This window comes from Cervus elaphus, chromosome 18, assembly GCF_910594005.1.
Source record: "Cervus elaphus chromosome 18, mCerEla1.1, whole genome shotgun sequence".
In the NCBI taxonomy this organism is placed as follows: Eukaryota; Metazoa; Chordata; class Mammalia; order Artiodactyla; family Cervidae; genus Cervus; species Cervus elaphus.
Genome location: NC_057832.1, coordinates 19,681,100 through 19,697,534, shown reverse-complemented (window position 1 = coordinate 19,697,534; position 16,435 = coordinate 19,681,100). Strand labels below are relative to the sequence as shown.

Here is a 16,435-nt window from a genome sequence, read left to right as displayed (position 1 = left end):
TTCTGATCCTTTGCTTCATGTCTCATTTTCACAGCCCATGAAAGATCCCCCACATTATTTATCCAGCTATAGAGACCCAAATTAAAAAAAGAAAAAAAAATGCTGCCGAGTCCACAATGACTTAATTCTGTGGCTTTATAGCCTTTGAAAATGTTTATCCCAAATTCAAAAACACAGACTACCTAAAATCAAATTCACTGTTTCCATCTTATAATTAAGGTCCTAACCTTCCACCTGCATGATTTCTTTACTTATATTAACACATCATAAGCCTCCATATTCTCGAGCTACAATACAGGTCATCTTTCCTCTGTTTTGCTCCCAAGATTCCTTCCATCCCAACATCTCACAGTATTCCCTTTATTTCCATTTCTCCTGGAGCCACTGCAAAAAGCGTCATTACAGAAATGTGCAAAAAAAAAAAAAAAGAAATGTGCAGCAATGGGCACTGAAAAATGCCACAGACTCATGGCTTTACATTCCAGCACTTTGGCTGTATCATCATGTTATATTCCCCATCACTTTAGAAATTATTGTTCTATGAATAAATATCATTTCAATGATTGGACTGAAGTCCCCTGAGGTGAGTGAAGTGAAGTATCAGTTGCTCAGTCCTGTCTGACTCTTTCTGACCCCAGGGACTATACAACTCATGGAATTCTCCAGGTTAGAATACTGGAGTGGGTAGCCGTTCCCTTCTCCAGGGGATCTTTCCAACCCAGGGATCGATCCCAGGTTTTCCACATTGCAGGCGGATTCTTTACGAGCTGAACCACGAGGGAAGCCCAAGAATGCTAGAGTGGGTAACCTATCCCTTCTCCAGGAGATCTTCCCGACCCAGGAATCAAACTGGGGTTTCTGCACCGCTGGGGGATTCTTTACTATCTGAGCTATCAAGGAAGACCCTTGAGGTAAAGGGTCACTTTACATACATCTCAAGTTTTCTCCACAACATTTAGCCAAGTCTCTTTCCAGTCACAGGACTGGAAAAGGCAGTTTTCATTCCAATCCCAAAGAAAGGCAATGCCAAAGAATGTTCAAACTACTGCACAATTGCACTCATCTCACACGCTAGCAAAGTAATGCTCAAAATTCTCCAAGCCAGGCTTCAACACTACGTGAACCGAGAACTTCCAGATGTTCAAGTTGGATTTAGAAAAGGCAGAAGAACCAGAGATCCAACAGACAACATCCAATGGATCACAGAAAAAGCAAGAGAATTCCAGAAAAACATCTAATTCTGCTTTATTGATTACGCCAAAGACTTTGACTCTGTAGATCACAACAAATGGTGGAAAATTCTTCAGGAGATGGGAATACCGGACCATCTTACCTGCCTCCTGAGAAACCTGTATGCAGGCCAAGAAGCAACAGTTAAAACTGGACATGGAACAATGGCCTGGTTCCAAATTGGGAAAGGAGTTCCTCAAGGCTGCGTATTGTTACCCTGCTTATTTAACTTACATGCAGAGTACATCATGTGAAATGCCAGGCTGGATGAAGCACAAGTTGGAATCAAGACTGCCGGGAGAAACAGCAATAACCTCGGATATGCAGATGACACCACCCTTGTGGCAGAAAGTGAAGAGGAACTAAAGAGCCTCTTGATGAAGGTGAAAGAAGAGAGTGAAAAACTTGGCTTAAAACTCACAATTCAGAAAACTAAGATCATGGCATCTGGTCCCATCACTTCATGGCAGATAAATGGGGAACTATGCAACAGTGAGAGATTTTATATTTTGGGGCTCCAAAATCACTGCAGTCATGAAATTAAAAGATACCTGCTCCTTGGAAGAAAAGCTATGACCAACCTAGACAGCATATTAAAAAGCAGAGACATTACTCTGCCAATAAAGGTACGTCTAGTGAAAGCTATGGATTTTCCAGAAGTCATGTATGGATGTGAGAACTGGACTATAAAGAAAGCTGAGCACAGAAGAATTGATGCTTTTGAACTGTGGTGTTGGAGAAGACTCTTGAGAGTCCCTTGGACTGCAAGGAGATCAAACCAGTTACTCCTAAAGGAGATCAGTCCTGGGTGTTCATTGGAAGGACTGATGTGAAGCTGAAGCTCCAATACTTTGGCCACCTAATGTGAAGAACTGACTCATAGGAAAAGACCCTGATGCTGAGAAAGATTCAAGGCAGGAGGAGAAGGGGACGACAGAGGACGAGATGGTTGGATGACATCACCTACTTGATGGACATGAGTTTCAGCAAGCTCTGGCAGTTGGTGATGGACAGAGAAGTCTGGCGTGCTGCAGTCCATGGGGTTGCAAAGAGCTGGACACGACTGAGCGACTGAACTGACTGACTTTCCAGTCACGGTTTCTTTTAATCCTCATGGTTCTAAGGTAGTTTTTATCCTCAGTATTACTTAGACATGGGTTTCAAAGGGGTGGCTCAGAGGTAAAGAATCCACCTGCCAATGCAGAAGATGTGAGTTCAGTCCCTGGGTCGGGAAGATCCCCTGCAGAAGGAAATGGCAACCATTCCAATATTCTTCTTGGAGAATCCCATGGACAGAAGAGCCTGGTGGGCTGCAGTCCATGGGGTCACAAAGGGTTAGACAGGACTGAGCACAGCACGTATTACTTAGATATGTTTAAGTATCTGTCTAAGATCAAATGGCGGCTCAAGGGTCCAACTGGGAGTCAAATACAGGTTTGTCTGACTCTAAAGCCCATAGCTGTTCCAACTCCATACTATTGCCCCAAGAGGTTTCATGGATAACATTACCAAATACTTGTTAAATGAATGACAATTAGTTTTTCTTAAATTATCTCAAATCTATATTAGAAGAACAAAATACTCTTTATTCAAAAAGTGCCACAGCTGTTTCCAAATATGTAGTGATATTTCACAAGAAATAACTTTAATTACATATTCATAGGAGAGAATATGGCAGTCAATAAACCTCATTGCTGGGATCTAAGAGAAAACTAATGGTTTTGGTTGAAAGGTACTGTTAATACATTTTGATTGATTATTTCAGAAACTCTGAAAAGCACAACAAGTTGGCAAAAGCCCAAGTGTAGGAAGAGCAAAGTAGATCTGCTCTTCCAGAGATTTTCCTTTTCTTCATGCTTCAGAGAGAAAACATCACTAATTAAAGGAAGGCTACTTGAAATACGTTAAAAGGTTATGAGTTCCTGTTATCCACTTATTTTCTTTCATATAAAAAAATCTAAAGTAATAGTTTCCAAATGTCAATCTATGAACTGCCTGTATCAGAATCATCTTGTATAAATACAAATGACCAGAATCTATGTCAAAGCTACTGAATCTACTCATGCTTCAAATGTAAAATCCAGTAATTTGCAATTTTCCGTAGTTGAAAAATAGTATTACATTTCAAAAACCTCCAATGTTTAATGCATCGTAAAGTCTGGGAACCAATGACCTCAAATAAAAGGGAAGCTTTGTAAGGCTGTGCCAATGTGGGATAAATAATTCCAAAGCCTATATACAGACACTGAATAAAAGCAGCAGAAACAGAGTGCTTCCAACGAAGTGAGGACACTCAGTGGTTTGTCTTCAACACACACACACAATAAAACACAAAAACTCTCTTCAGGTTTCAGTAACAAGTACCTATGGAGGTATCAGTCCTAGAGCAGCAGAGCCAGTCAAAGTTAGGTTAAAACTCTGAGGACTTTATAGAGCTAGTAAAATACTACAACACATTTCCCGACTAAATTCTAAGTTGTTCAATCATTTTAACAAATATTTACTGAGCACCAACTATTCGTAGGGAATTATTATAGGATTTGGGATATAGGAAATTACATAGACAAAAATTCCCTTAACAAAGCTTGAAGTCCAACACAGGGGACAGATAATATAAACAAATAAATAAACCTTCCCTTCTATCTATACATATACATATAAATACATATATATACCCTTATCTTTATAGTTACATATATATATAACACACTTCCCAGGTGGCTCAGTGGTAAAGCATCTGCCTGCCAAGCAAGAGATGTGGGTTTGATCCCTGGGTTGGGAAGATCCCCTAGAGAAGGAAATGGCAACCCACTCCAGTGTTCTTGCCTGGGAAGTCCCATGGACAGAGAAGCCTGATGGACTACAGTCCATGGGGCCGCAAAGAGTTGGACACAACTCAGCGACTGAACAACAACAAAATATATATAACATAACATTAATACAGAAAAACGAAACAGGAAACTCATGTGTAGAGTTTTAAGGGATGATTTTAATTTAAATCGGGTAATGAGGACAGGCCTCATGAGAACATGACACCTGAGTAAAGACCCGAAGAGGTGAGTGTTGGGCATGCAAATAACCTAGAGAAAGATCAACCCAGGTAGAAGGAACAGCAATGAGAAGAGAAATTCTCAAAGCAGGAGCATCCCAACAGCTTGAGAATCTCGAGGAGATTATGTGGCATTCTAGTAGTAAGTCATAAGCAGGGCAGCAGGAGATAGATTCAGAGAGAAACAGAACCCAGTAAGTAAGGATCTGGTAAGGCACATTAAGGACAGAAGAGCCCTGGAATAACATGACTTGTCTTAAATTTTAAAAGCAAAGCTCTGGAACTGTGTAGAGAACAGACTCTAGAGAAGAGTTAGGATAAAAGCAGTAGTCCAAGTGAGACATGATGATGGCAGGGATTAGGGGCCTGGTGAGAAGTGGTACAGTTTAGATTTGTCTTGCAAATAGAGATAACAGGATTTCTTGCCAGACTGGAAGTGTGGTTTGAAAGGGGAGTCACCAGAGATGGAGTCAGATGGCTGCAGAAGGAGCAGATTTTGAGGGAAAGATTCAGAGTGGGTATTCTGGACGTGGTAAATCCAAGTATTAGACAACCAGGTGGAGAAAGTCCAGCTATGACTGGCGTGATCGTATCTTATATCCTTTGTGTACTGCCTATATCAAAGTAGCAAAGACTAAGCATACAAAAAAAAACAAACATGTGCACACCGCCTGGTTTAACTTAGCCTATTCATAACAAAGAGCCTCTTTAGAAAATAAAGCTGTAATTAATAATCCTGTTATAAAATATATGTGGTTTACACTAACCTTTACTTCACACATTTCAGAGATGAAGAATTACCTCCTGTCCTTATTTCTTGATAATGCTACAGCTCATCTCTTTCAAGCAAAATTGTTTAAGTTACATTTTTTTCTTAAAACAACCATATTATGACTGCTACTAAACTACAAATACTACTGAATGAAATTATAAGTTGACGGATACCTTGGCTGAATTGTGGACTCATTAACAGCTTGAAGCCTTTCCTGCAAAGAATGAATCTCTGCCTCATAATTTTCTTCAGTTTCTTTCAATTGCTGCTTCAAAGAGGATACGAGGTTTTCTAATTCTTGAACCTGTCCTTCAAGTTGTTTCGTTTTTTCATTATCTTGCAGTGGAGGTAACTTGCTTTTATGACTAACATCTAAGTTACATGAATAGAAGAAAATACACATTTCAATAGAAATTTCTCAATGAAATACCAAAATCACTTTTTTGAAGTAGGAGAATATTCATTCTTCTTTGAAAGATAATGTTTTTTAATAGTATAACTTGGGTATCAGTCTAAACTCATGTAGACTTATGATAAGAAAACATGAATCATGTAAATCAAGATCATTTTTTCTATCTTCATGGCAGCAATACCACTACACCTACCAATTTTATGTCTTTAAATAGAAAACAATTTAGAATCAGGAAATGTAAGATGTAGGAAGACACAGACAGTCCAAGCCTCTCATTTGAAAGATGAGAAAACTGAGACCAAAGAGGGTTATCGTGAAATGCCAAAGGCACTAAGTTGTCTCAGATTTTAAAGTAAAAAGTCAAATTACTGAACATTTGATACAAAAACCACATTATGGTATATAGTCCAAATTTACCAATGTCTTGCAAATTGGTCATCTGAGGATGAGTTGATAAAAAGTCTGTTTGCTTTTCTGGCAGGTTCGCTTCTGCAAATTCAAGTTTCCTATCACGTGCCTGCTGTCTCTTAATCTATGAAAAATAACAGAAGAAAAGCAGTGACACAGATATATGACTCAGGATTGTAGAAACTATACAAAGCAACTTTATCTTTAAAAAGTTTTTTTTTCTTCCCCAAATCACCCAGAACTGTACCATTCTGATACAGGTATTTTCCCTTCCAAGTTATTCCACACTCTAACACAGTGACTCACATTGCATTCCCTTCACAGGACTGAAATTATATTAGTAAATATAATGTTCTTTCATATACAGGAGGAATTTGATCTAACTATAAAAACAGGAGCCACACAGAATTTTGGTATAACGTTCACAGCAATATTTAAAACATGACTTAATCTTTGAAATTTCAATTCATACAGAGTAAATTTTATATTATGAATACTTGATCACATATCTGCTATTAATCTCTGAATGTAACCTACATACAATCAGGTAGCTGACAAATGTGTGCTACTCTTTATACAAAAGCAAGGAAAACAACAAAAACAGATAAACCTCAGCTTCTTTCCTTAACTATTAAAACTAGGCAGCAATATGTCAGATGTGTGTGTGTATTACTTAAGTCATTCTTCAAATATTTAATACTCAGTCTACTATGTGGCGAGCACTCTGACAAGGGAGGTAAGAATATAAAATCAGTGGGGAAAAATGCACACACACATATACATGGTACATTTGCCCTCACAGAATTTCACAATTGGGGAAGCAAAATTAAATAATTAACAATGCATTAAACTATAACATGTGACTAAAGGGTGATAATAGAAGACAGACTGGTATGGGTCTGATGGAGGAAGTGAAATTTGGTTTGGGCCTCCATCATTTTGGTCAATGATTAGGAAACGTTCCAAGGAAGGCAGAGTAGGAGCATTCGTGAAAGGGTGGCCTGCTAGAAGTGGTGAAGACAACGGTCCTGAAGGATAGGGGAAATTGTGTATGCCAGATAAAGAAGACAGATGAAGATGAAAGAGCACCCTAAAAGCAAGGTGCGAGTTTGGATTTGCTACACTAGGTGAACAAAGAATTGTGTAGATGGAGGTGAGCACCGGGATAAAATGTATTTCCCAAGAAGGCCATTTCAGTTGGTACTACTTTATCAAGTCCTCTACCTGACTCCTAATCCCATGTACATTTCAACCAAGAATCTTGCCAGAAGAAATAAAGCCCATCAGGTAAATACTTTACTTTTCAGCTCTACCTTTCAATACTATCAATTCATTCAGCAAACATACAGTAAACCTTTTACCATGTGCTAAACAAAGCACTGTGCTAAGAGGAAATGAAAATCAAGAGAAGACTTCCTGACTTTGAAGGGTTTAGTGGGGGTTAGCCTAGTGGACATGTCACATGTCACCACAACTCCATACACCATAATTAGTGGATCAAGTAGAGATTCTTGGTGACTGTAGGTGGGTGGGCAAAACCCACAATGAAGGCTTTAAAAGCCACAGAACTAAAGTGACATAAATTAAGGGAAAAAAATATTCTAAGACAAGAGCTAATACTACAAAAAAAAAAGTAGAATTAAGAAATTGGGCTTCCCTTGTAGCTCAGTTGGTAAAGAATCTGCCTGCAGTGCAGGAGACCTGGGTTCGATCCCTGGGTTGGGAAGATCCCCTGGAGAAGGAAATGGCAACCCACTCCAGTATCCTTGCCTGGGAAATCTCATGGACAGAGGAGCCTGCTGAGCTGCAGTCCATGGGGTTGCAAAGAGTCCCACACGACTGAGCGACTAACAATTACTTACTTATTCACTTAGTGGAAGATACATTGAGCATCTGTTTATACCTAAGGAGGTAACGTAGAGATCTGACTTTCATTACTGGCTACAGAAGTATTCTTTCGGGTACCAAACAGTTTTTCTTGTATTTTTTTTCCTAATTGCTTCCCAATTAGAAAAAAAAATTTTTTTTTAAATGTTTAATCCTTCCCAATATTTAAAAAGGCAAAAAGACTTTATATAAGATTCGATCATAAAGTCGATGACCTGAAGGAACGAACACCAGGCCCCACTCCCACATGTGACAGCACGTGAAGCTGAGCAGCCTCTGTCCCCTTTAAATGAAGTATGTTTTCTCCAGGTTTCACTTTCCCAGCTTTCACTTGGCCTTCTTCATTTATTTTATGAGCTGAGCTCACATAGGCATTTATGTTATGATCTCCGACATACACCTCTCCTCTTTCCCCATGACTCAATTAAAATGACAATGAATCTGTACAAGATAAATCCATAATAAACCAAAAAAAAAAAAAAAGAGACCAGCAGATTTCAACAGAAAAGAATAGCGATTCAGCAAGGAAGGAAGGGGCCACAGCAGCCTACAGCACGCTGGAAGGGAGCTGCAGGTGGAGGAGCAGTTAACTTGCCTAGCAGAACCCTAGAGAGACACCAGGCTCAGAGAGAGATCAATGACAGGCAGACATCAGAAAACAAATATATCAACCCTTAACTAATCACAGCACAGCCTTTTCAGCTGACCCAGTCAGGCAGAAGTCTGGTGGTGCGTAAAAGTTTTTCTAAAAAGAAACTGAAAGAAGTGTCTGGGGAGAACTAAGGAGCCGAGTGTGGGTGTCTGTGTTCCAGAGCAGGCTCCCACACTCCAGCACCAGGGAAGGGGCATCTGTGACTCATCAAAAGAAACCGTTCCCCACTCACTGTCTTCAAAGGAAAGAGGCAAAATGACAAGCATCAGTGTAGTTACTTGTTTACTGCAAGTCCTCCTACACTATTTAATAGTTTCAACCATGTCCTGTCACCAGGAAAAGCAACACATTTTTAAAAGGAAGAAAGACAACAAGGAAGGAAGGTGAGAAAGCAGAAAGGACATTAGATGATTAAGAATTCACTGGTAACTTCTGCCAAAGAAAGTTCAGTGAAGCATGAGCTGGGAGCTTGTTTACAGGTGGGTAGAAGAGACAGCAAGAGGTGGGAAACCGACTGCAGTCTCTTCTTTCCTTCAAATAACAAGGCAATGAAGGAAGGAGAACACACAGGAGGTATCGGGTTCAGGGAAAATTGGTTGCGTTCTGAACGGTGGAGACAAGAGGCATATGCAAGGCAAATGAAGGACAGAACAAGGAAAACAGACAAAGAACCTGAAAATAAATACAGAAGGGACAGAAGAAACAGGCTACCAGTCTTAGAAGAGGGGGAAGGGGACGTTTACAAAAGCACAGAAAATAAGATAACCTTGGTTATGAAAAGGGACAACTTCTTCTGAGACAGAGAAAAAGAAATTAGGGTATTTCCACGTTTAAAGAAATGCCTATTGGTCTACAGGTAGCAAGGTGAGATCGCTTATAACTGTTAAGGTTAGTACAGAAAAATGGGAAATAAGGCTATCTGCGAAGGAAAAAAAGGGGAGTAGAAATGGAAAGTGTGACTTTATAACTAGGGAAGTTATAAAGTTAGGGAACATCCACTGAGGAGCCTATGACAGAATGAATGACCACATGAAAGAATTGTCAGCTACGGTCAGAGCCCATGACTATGCAGCGTCACCAAGCCATATCACCATCTCACTCTGTCAGCAGTGCTCAGAAACCCAAGGGTGAGTGGAGAAAAAGGGTCTCAAGAGGTAGGGAAGGGCAGCAGGAAAACAAGAAATCTAGACTACGAAGGGTACTGGTATGAAAGTTGTACGATGATTCTGAATAGGGTTAAATATTCTAGCTATGAATGGGAGGAAAAAGAAAGTAGCAATGGTAGAGAAAGGCAGAATTAAAGAAGGGTTTTTAACCTATCTACCTGTCCTCCTACAAAGTTATCTGTAAGATACTGAAATAGGTTTGCATGTTTTAGAAAAGACTGAATAAGGTTGTGCACAGAAAGAGAAAGAAAGGGGGAAGGGAGAAAGAAGGGAAAAAGAGGAGGGGAAGAGAAAGAGGAAAAAGAAAGAGAATTTTAGCCAGAGTATCCCTCATCAGCAATATAACTTTCAATTAGTTAAATCTCTCAAATCTGCCCAAATATCTTAATACAATGACATCAAAAAGTACCCAAATAAGCAAACAGAGTTTTTTCTGGTACTTTTCTCATACAACATGAGGATAACAATACTTAATATTTGCTGATGTATGTCATTTTTCTGAAATAGCTAATAAATTATATGATGCGTCTATACTGTCTTACATAGCTTTTTATGCACACATTTCTAAATATATGTAACATGATGTGAAACTAATTATCTATGTTCTAAACAACTATTGCTACAGTTTAAAAGAGACTCACTGCTTTAAAAAATACTTCAAATTAAATGCAACTGTTTAACAAAGTTTACAATTTGACATTTTATATATATTTTAACTTTTATCTTGATTTCAGAAGCTCTCTAAAGGGGTAAAGAGTATTCAAACTGCAGAACTTCTTCAGCTCACTGATACTATAAATATACGTCACTCTCCCCTAATTTTCTTTCCATGTTTATTCATTTTAGAAATTTTCGGTTGATAAAGTAACTTACAAAATAGCAGGTAATACAAGAAATGCAAACATTATTATATATTTTCCATACTTTACTTAATCGTGATTGAAGTACCAAGAGTCTGCTGTATGCTTCTGCTGCTTTGCTGCGAAGAGTCTGCATATTTTCTTGAAAATCTAAATGATAAACAATGATAATAATTTCACTTATAGTAAAAGTCTGCTTCTTTCAATAAGCATTATTCATCTATTCATAACTTTTAAAAAATATTATTTTAAAAACCAATTTTTCACCATAATAACTTCTGGGTTATTCTAATTATGATTACTACAATGCTGTTGTTCCTTACTGATTGTTTATTGCTAGATGTTTTAACCATACAGTGAGGCTAAATAGCTTTTTTTTTTCTTTCTTTTGTGGCCTGATTTATTAATCTTAATGTTGTAAGTGGCATGTTTAGAATAGCTCTTATCTTTAAATCCTGAAAACTATATTCAAGTTCTAGATTGTCCAGTAACTATTTCTATGACAGTTCACCTCTTTGGGCCTGTGTTATCCTTTTTGTGTGTGTGTTGTCTTTTTGTAAAATAAAGGGATTTAGCAGTATCATCTCCAACTCTTCTGTATCAGCATTAAGATTCTATGATTTATAACATTTCTTTGAAATATTGGTCTGAGTTTGGAATTGCAAATAAAGTTTAAAAATGGTTGTATGTAACCTGTGAGTATCTGTAGAAAGAGCCTTCCATACCTACTTGTTTCTGAATAAATAGATATTAGTCAAAAAAAAAAAAATAGCCTGCTGGAAGTAAAATTCATGTATTTAGTAACGAAAATCTCATTAATGTGGAACGCATGCTACAAAGACTAACAATTTTATATTAAAATACAGTAACTTCTGTTGGCATTCATTAATTTCTACACACTTGTTTATTATTCATACCAATGAACAAGGGTAGGAAACACTTGTGAAGGGATCAGTTAAGTTCAGTCACTCAGTCGTGTCCAACTCTTTGAACCCCATGGACTGCAGCACGCCAGGCTGCCCTGTCCATCACCAACTTCTAGAACTTGCTGAAACTCATGTCCATCGAGTCAGTGATGCCACCCAACCATCTCATCCTCTGTCATCCCCTTCTCCTGCCTTCAATCTTTCTCAGCATCAGGGTCTTTTCCTATGAGTCAGTTCTTCACACTAGGTGGCCAAAGTATTGGAGCTTCAGCTTCACATCAGTCCTTCCAATGAATATTCAGGACTGATTTCCTTTAGGATGGACTGGTTGAATCTCCTTGCAGTCCAAGGCACTCTCAAGACTCTTCTCCAACACCACAGTTCAAAAGCATCAATTCTTCAGTGCTCAGCTTTCTTTATAGTCCAACTCTCACATCCATACAGGACTACTGGAAAAACCATAGCTTTGACTAGATGGACCTTTGTTGGCAAAGTAATGTCTATGCTTTTTAATATGCTGTCTAGGTTGGTCATAACTTTCCTTCCAAGGAGCAAGCGTCTTTTAATTTCATGGCTGCAGTCACCATCTGCAGTGATTTTGGAGCCCAAGAAAATAAAGTCTGTCACTGTTTCCACTGTTTCCCCATCTATTTGCCACGAAGTGATGGGACCAGATGCATGATCTTAGTTTTTTGAATGTTGAGTTTTGAGCCAGCTTTTTCACTCTCCTCTTTCACTGTCATCAAGAGGCTCTTTAGATCTTTTTTGTTTCTTGCCATAAGGGTGGTGTCATCTGTATATCTGAGGTTATTGATATTTCTCCTGGCAATCTTGATTCCAGCTTGTGCTTCATCCAGCCTGGCATTTCCCATGATGTACTCTGCATGTAAGTTAAATAAGCAGGGTGACAATATACAGCCTTGACGTACTCCTTTCCCAATTTGGAACCAGTCCGTTGTTCCATGTCCAGTTCTAACTGCTGCTTCTTGACCTGCACACAGATTTCTCAGGAGGCAGGTCAGGTGGTCTGGTATTCCCATCTCTTTCAGAATTTTCTACAGTTTGTTGTGTTCCACACAGTCAAAGGCTTTGGTGTAGTCAGTGAAGCAGAATTAGATGTTTTTCTGGAACTCTCTTGCTTTTTCTATGATCTAATGGTGTTGGCAATTTGATCTCTGGTTCCTCTGCCTTTTCTAAATCCAGCTTGAACATCTGGAAGTTCAAGGTTTCCGCAGTGTTGAAGCCTGGCTTGGAGAATTTTGAGCATTACTTTGCTAGCGTGTGAGATGAGTGCAATGGTGTCGTAGTTTGAACATTCTTTGGCATTGCCTTTCTTTGGGATTGGAATGAAAACTGACCTCTCTTCCAGTCCTGTGGCCACTGCTGAGTTTTCCAAATTTGCTGACATATTGAGTGTAGCACTTTAACAGCATCATCTTTTAGGATTTGAAATAGCTCAACCAAAATTCCATCACCTCCACTAGCTTTGTTTGTAGTGATGCTTCCTAAGGCCCACTGACTTGGCATTCCAGGATGTCTGGCTCTAGGTGAGTGATCACACCATCGTGATTATCTGGGTCGTGAAGATCTTTTTTGTACAGTTCTTCTGTGTATTCTTGCCACCTCTTCTTAATATCTTCTGCTTCTGTTGGGTCCATACCATTTGAACACCAAAAAGTTAACTGAGGTTGCAAATTGGAAAAAGGAACTAATATAGGATTCCTATTAAAAAAGATAACTGAATGTCTTCTTATTCTTTTTATAAAAATAAACCCCTGACATATACTTATTCAACAAATACAATGACTTTTAAAGGTTTGGATCTATGGTATAAAATTAAGAATTACAGTGAAGAAAAGACGGAAATAGAGGAACAGAGGATAAAGAGACAAGAATATTTGCAGACAGCTTTGGTTTTCTTTTTATCACGATTACTGCATTGTAAAACTAAACATGTACGTTAAAGGCAAGATTTCATGAACCTGAAAAAAGATGCTAAGATAAACTCAAATCAGCTAAGTGATTAAATCAGGAATTAATGGAAATAGTTTATCAACAATTCATGTAAGAAAATTAAATACTCTGTTCAACAATGCAGTAAAGTCTTTATTACCTTGGACTTCACATCTGTAATCTTGCAATCCCAGTTCTTGATTTTCAGAAGTGTGCACACCAGCAGTCTCTTTCTCTTCTCCATTTACTTCACATTTTAAAGCAGGAGTGTAATGTTCACCATGGACATTGCAAAAAGTCTGTCGACAATAAAATTAGGTATTGTATGAAATTATGAAGTTTTGATTTCTACCTCTAGAGATTATTAAACATTATTTCCTATATGTAAAACAGAGTCAAAAAATGTCACAGGAAAAATCAGTAAGAAAACATTTCCGTGTATCAAATCAATCTGCCAAAGAACAAACAAGTCTAAATCCTTCTCTCTCTACATGCAAGACACGAATTCTTCTCACATCAGGAAAATGTGACAGCCTTCATTATCTATAATATATATTAAATATATATGTCTAAACTATAATATTTTTATTTCTTTGTAATAATGAATGTATCTCGTACTTTACCACTTTCTAGTATACATCCTATACAGATATTCCCTCTGTAATGTCAACTACCCATGAGAAAAGGTGAAAAGATGAGGACAGAAGTTCAACAACGATGACTAGAAAGTAGTGTATAAATTCTACAGAAACTATATAAAGTAGGAGATCACGTTCACAGACTTTAACACAAGAGAATACTATTCATGGTTTATACACAGAAGAAAATAAAAAATATTTGACATATTATTCTGGTTTTTCTCCTGAGCAATGGACAATTCTATCATCACTTATAAACAACACATACCACACAATCATCTGACACGCCTAAGGAAGTTTCTAGTAAGTTTCACCTTTCCACCTCATGCAACTGGAAATAAGTCAACAACTTCTAGACCTAACCATTTTGTTTACTGTTGTTATTTCGTGAGATCTGCCTAAAAGTGAAACTATACTATTAATTGACTTTATTAAATTTCCAACATAGTTTCTAAGGTAGAATTTATCATAAATTGATTCAGGTTGGTAGAAACCTGAATGATCAGCCAATTTACAAATAAAGCAAAAGACTCAGAAAGATGAAATAACTAGTCCATAGTAACATCAATGATTAGGGACAAAATCAGATTCATGATGAACTGCAAGGGACCTCTCCATTACAACAAGCTGATTTATGTTTCAAGTTGAGATTAGGGGTCAGGTAAAGACATTACTAGAAGAAAAAAATATATAAAGTCAGCTTATAAATGAACTACTATGACTTTGGAGAAGGAAATGGCAGCCCACTCCATTATTCTTGCCTGGAGAATTCCATGGACAGAGGAGCCTGGTGGCAAAAGCCCATGGGGTCACAGAGAGTCAGACACGACTGAGTAGCTAACACACACATGATGACTTGGGCCCGCTTTATATTTACAGACCATCAACAATGGATATGAAAGCGCAATGCCTGAACCTGTCAGCAGAGTGGAGGCCCTTGGTGTGGATTTTCCTGACTTTTTTTGTTTTTTTGAATACTGTTTCCAAACTATTCCACAGGTAATTAGAACCAGTAAGGCAGCTTTACCCTCCCAACTAACATCACCCTCCCCACCCCTTCAAATTATAAATACACTGGCTGAGATGGAAACCTGTGACAAGTCTAGGTGTGTATGTTAAATCTTGAAATATTTCAAATATGCAGAAAACAGTTCATCTATTACCCAGCTATAGCAAATACTAATATTCTGTCATATTATATCCATATTTTTTAAAAGTTGAACATTAAATACAGCCTTGAAGAGTTCTGCATTAAGTACTGCTTATCTATTTCATTCGCCTCTCTGCCCAGAGGTGATTATCTAACATGCATGTTTTTATACATTTTTATTTTGAGATTTACTGACATAACAAAGACACTCTTGCAAGGAACATATCTGGCTGTGCACGCATGTGAACCTAAGGAGAAGTAAATGCTGGACTGTGTCATACATAAGCTCGACAATATACCTTGACCATCTGCTCCTCAAGGTGGCACACTCCCAGCAGGGGTACAGAAGTGCTGTTTCACCTGATCTTCACAAATATGATTATAGCTGGTATAATCAGTTTTCAGATTTGGCAATCTACAGTGTGAAATACTGTCTCACTAGTCATGTGCAAGACCCCCAGCTAAGTCATCAAATTCATTCAACCACCAAAGTGGGCAGGAGTAGGAAACAGACCTGCTTAAGGCTCTACTGGTCTGTTTTTTAAAATTAGGCAAATCTTCTGTAGAATCTACTACTGAGATAATTTACCTAAGTTTCTTTTATTTCAAACTGATTATCAGGAGAACATTTAAATACTTATTTTAAACTTAAAAACTCAGGAATATTTTCCAAATACAGTTCTGAAGCAAGATTGTAGGGAAAAGTAATTCAGATGATTCTGCTAAATCAAAATAGTAATAACTTAAAATTTAGCATTACTCGTCTAAAAGTACTTTTTAACTAATATCTTACCTGTGTAAAATGAGAACATTCTTCAGATACTGCCTTGTGAAGTTTTCCAATAAGCAGTTGCAAAGGCTTCATTTCACCTAACAGAATAGATAGCGCATTAAAAATGTTCAATTTACATGCTTAGAAACTATTTTCATATTAAACTTACATCAACTGGAAGATTCCTGGGAATAAGATTAGTTCTAAGTTCTTTATTTCTTTCAATGTTATTTTGTACTGCTCAGCATTAACTGTATAAGATAATTTGTAGGATTTTCAATTTATATACCACAAAAATGGTACAAAGCACTGATTTGTAATTTTTTGTATTACAATCCAATACAAGAACTGTATCACACAGCATAACCCTACATATATTCACCCATATAAAACTGAAACAAAAAGTTCACAAGTATTTATTTTTTATACATCCTATGCACTCCAATGTTTTCTGTTCTACTCTATTATTAAAAAAACAAACAACAACAACAAAAAAAACTGGTCATTACTCACTGAACTAACTTCATCACCCATTAATGACCCACTAATTAATTTGTAGT

The 16,435-nt window shown here is 37.7% G+C and overlaps 1 protein-coding gene across 8 annotated transcripts in view; it reads right to left on the bottom strand.

Moving 5' to 3' along the window:
• The window catches only part of AKAP9 (A-kinase anchoring protein 9), a 164,533-nt gene that overhangs the window by 86,275 nt on the left and 61,823 nt on the right, over positions 1 to 16,435 (bottom strand). For all 8 annotated transcript variants that reach the window (XM_043872888.1, XM_043872890.1, XM_043872891.1 and 5 more), the window contains 5 exons: positions 15,897 to 15,973; positions 13,476 to 13,614; positions 10,501 to 10,586; positions 5,881 to 5,995; positions 5,225 to 5,423 (listed from right to left, as the gene is read on the bottom strand). In XM_043872888.1, the coding sequence (XP_043728823.1) occupies positions 5,225 to 5,423; positions 5,881 to 5,995; positions 10,501 to 10,586; positions 13,476 to 13,614; positions 15,897 to 15,973 (616 nt within the window). The remainder of the gene's footprint in view (positions 1 to 5,224; positions 5,424 to 5,880; positions 5,996 to 10,500; positions 10,587 to 13,475; positions 13,615 to 15,896; positions 15,974 to 16,435) is intronic.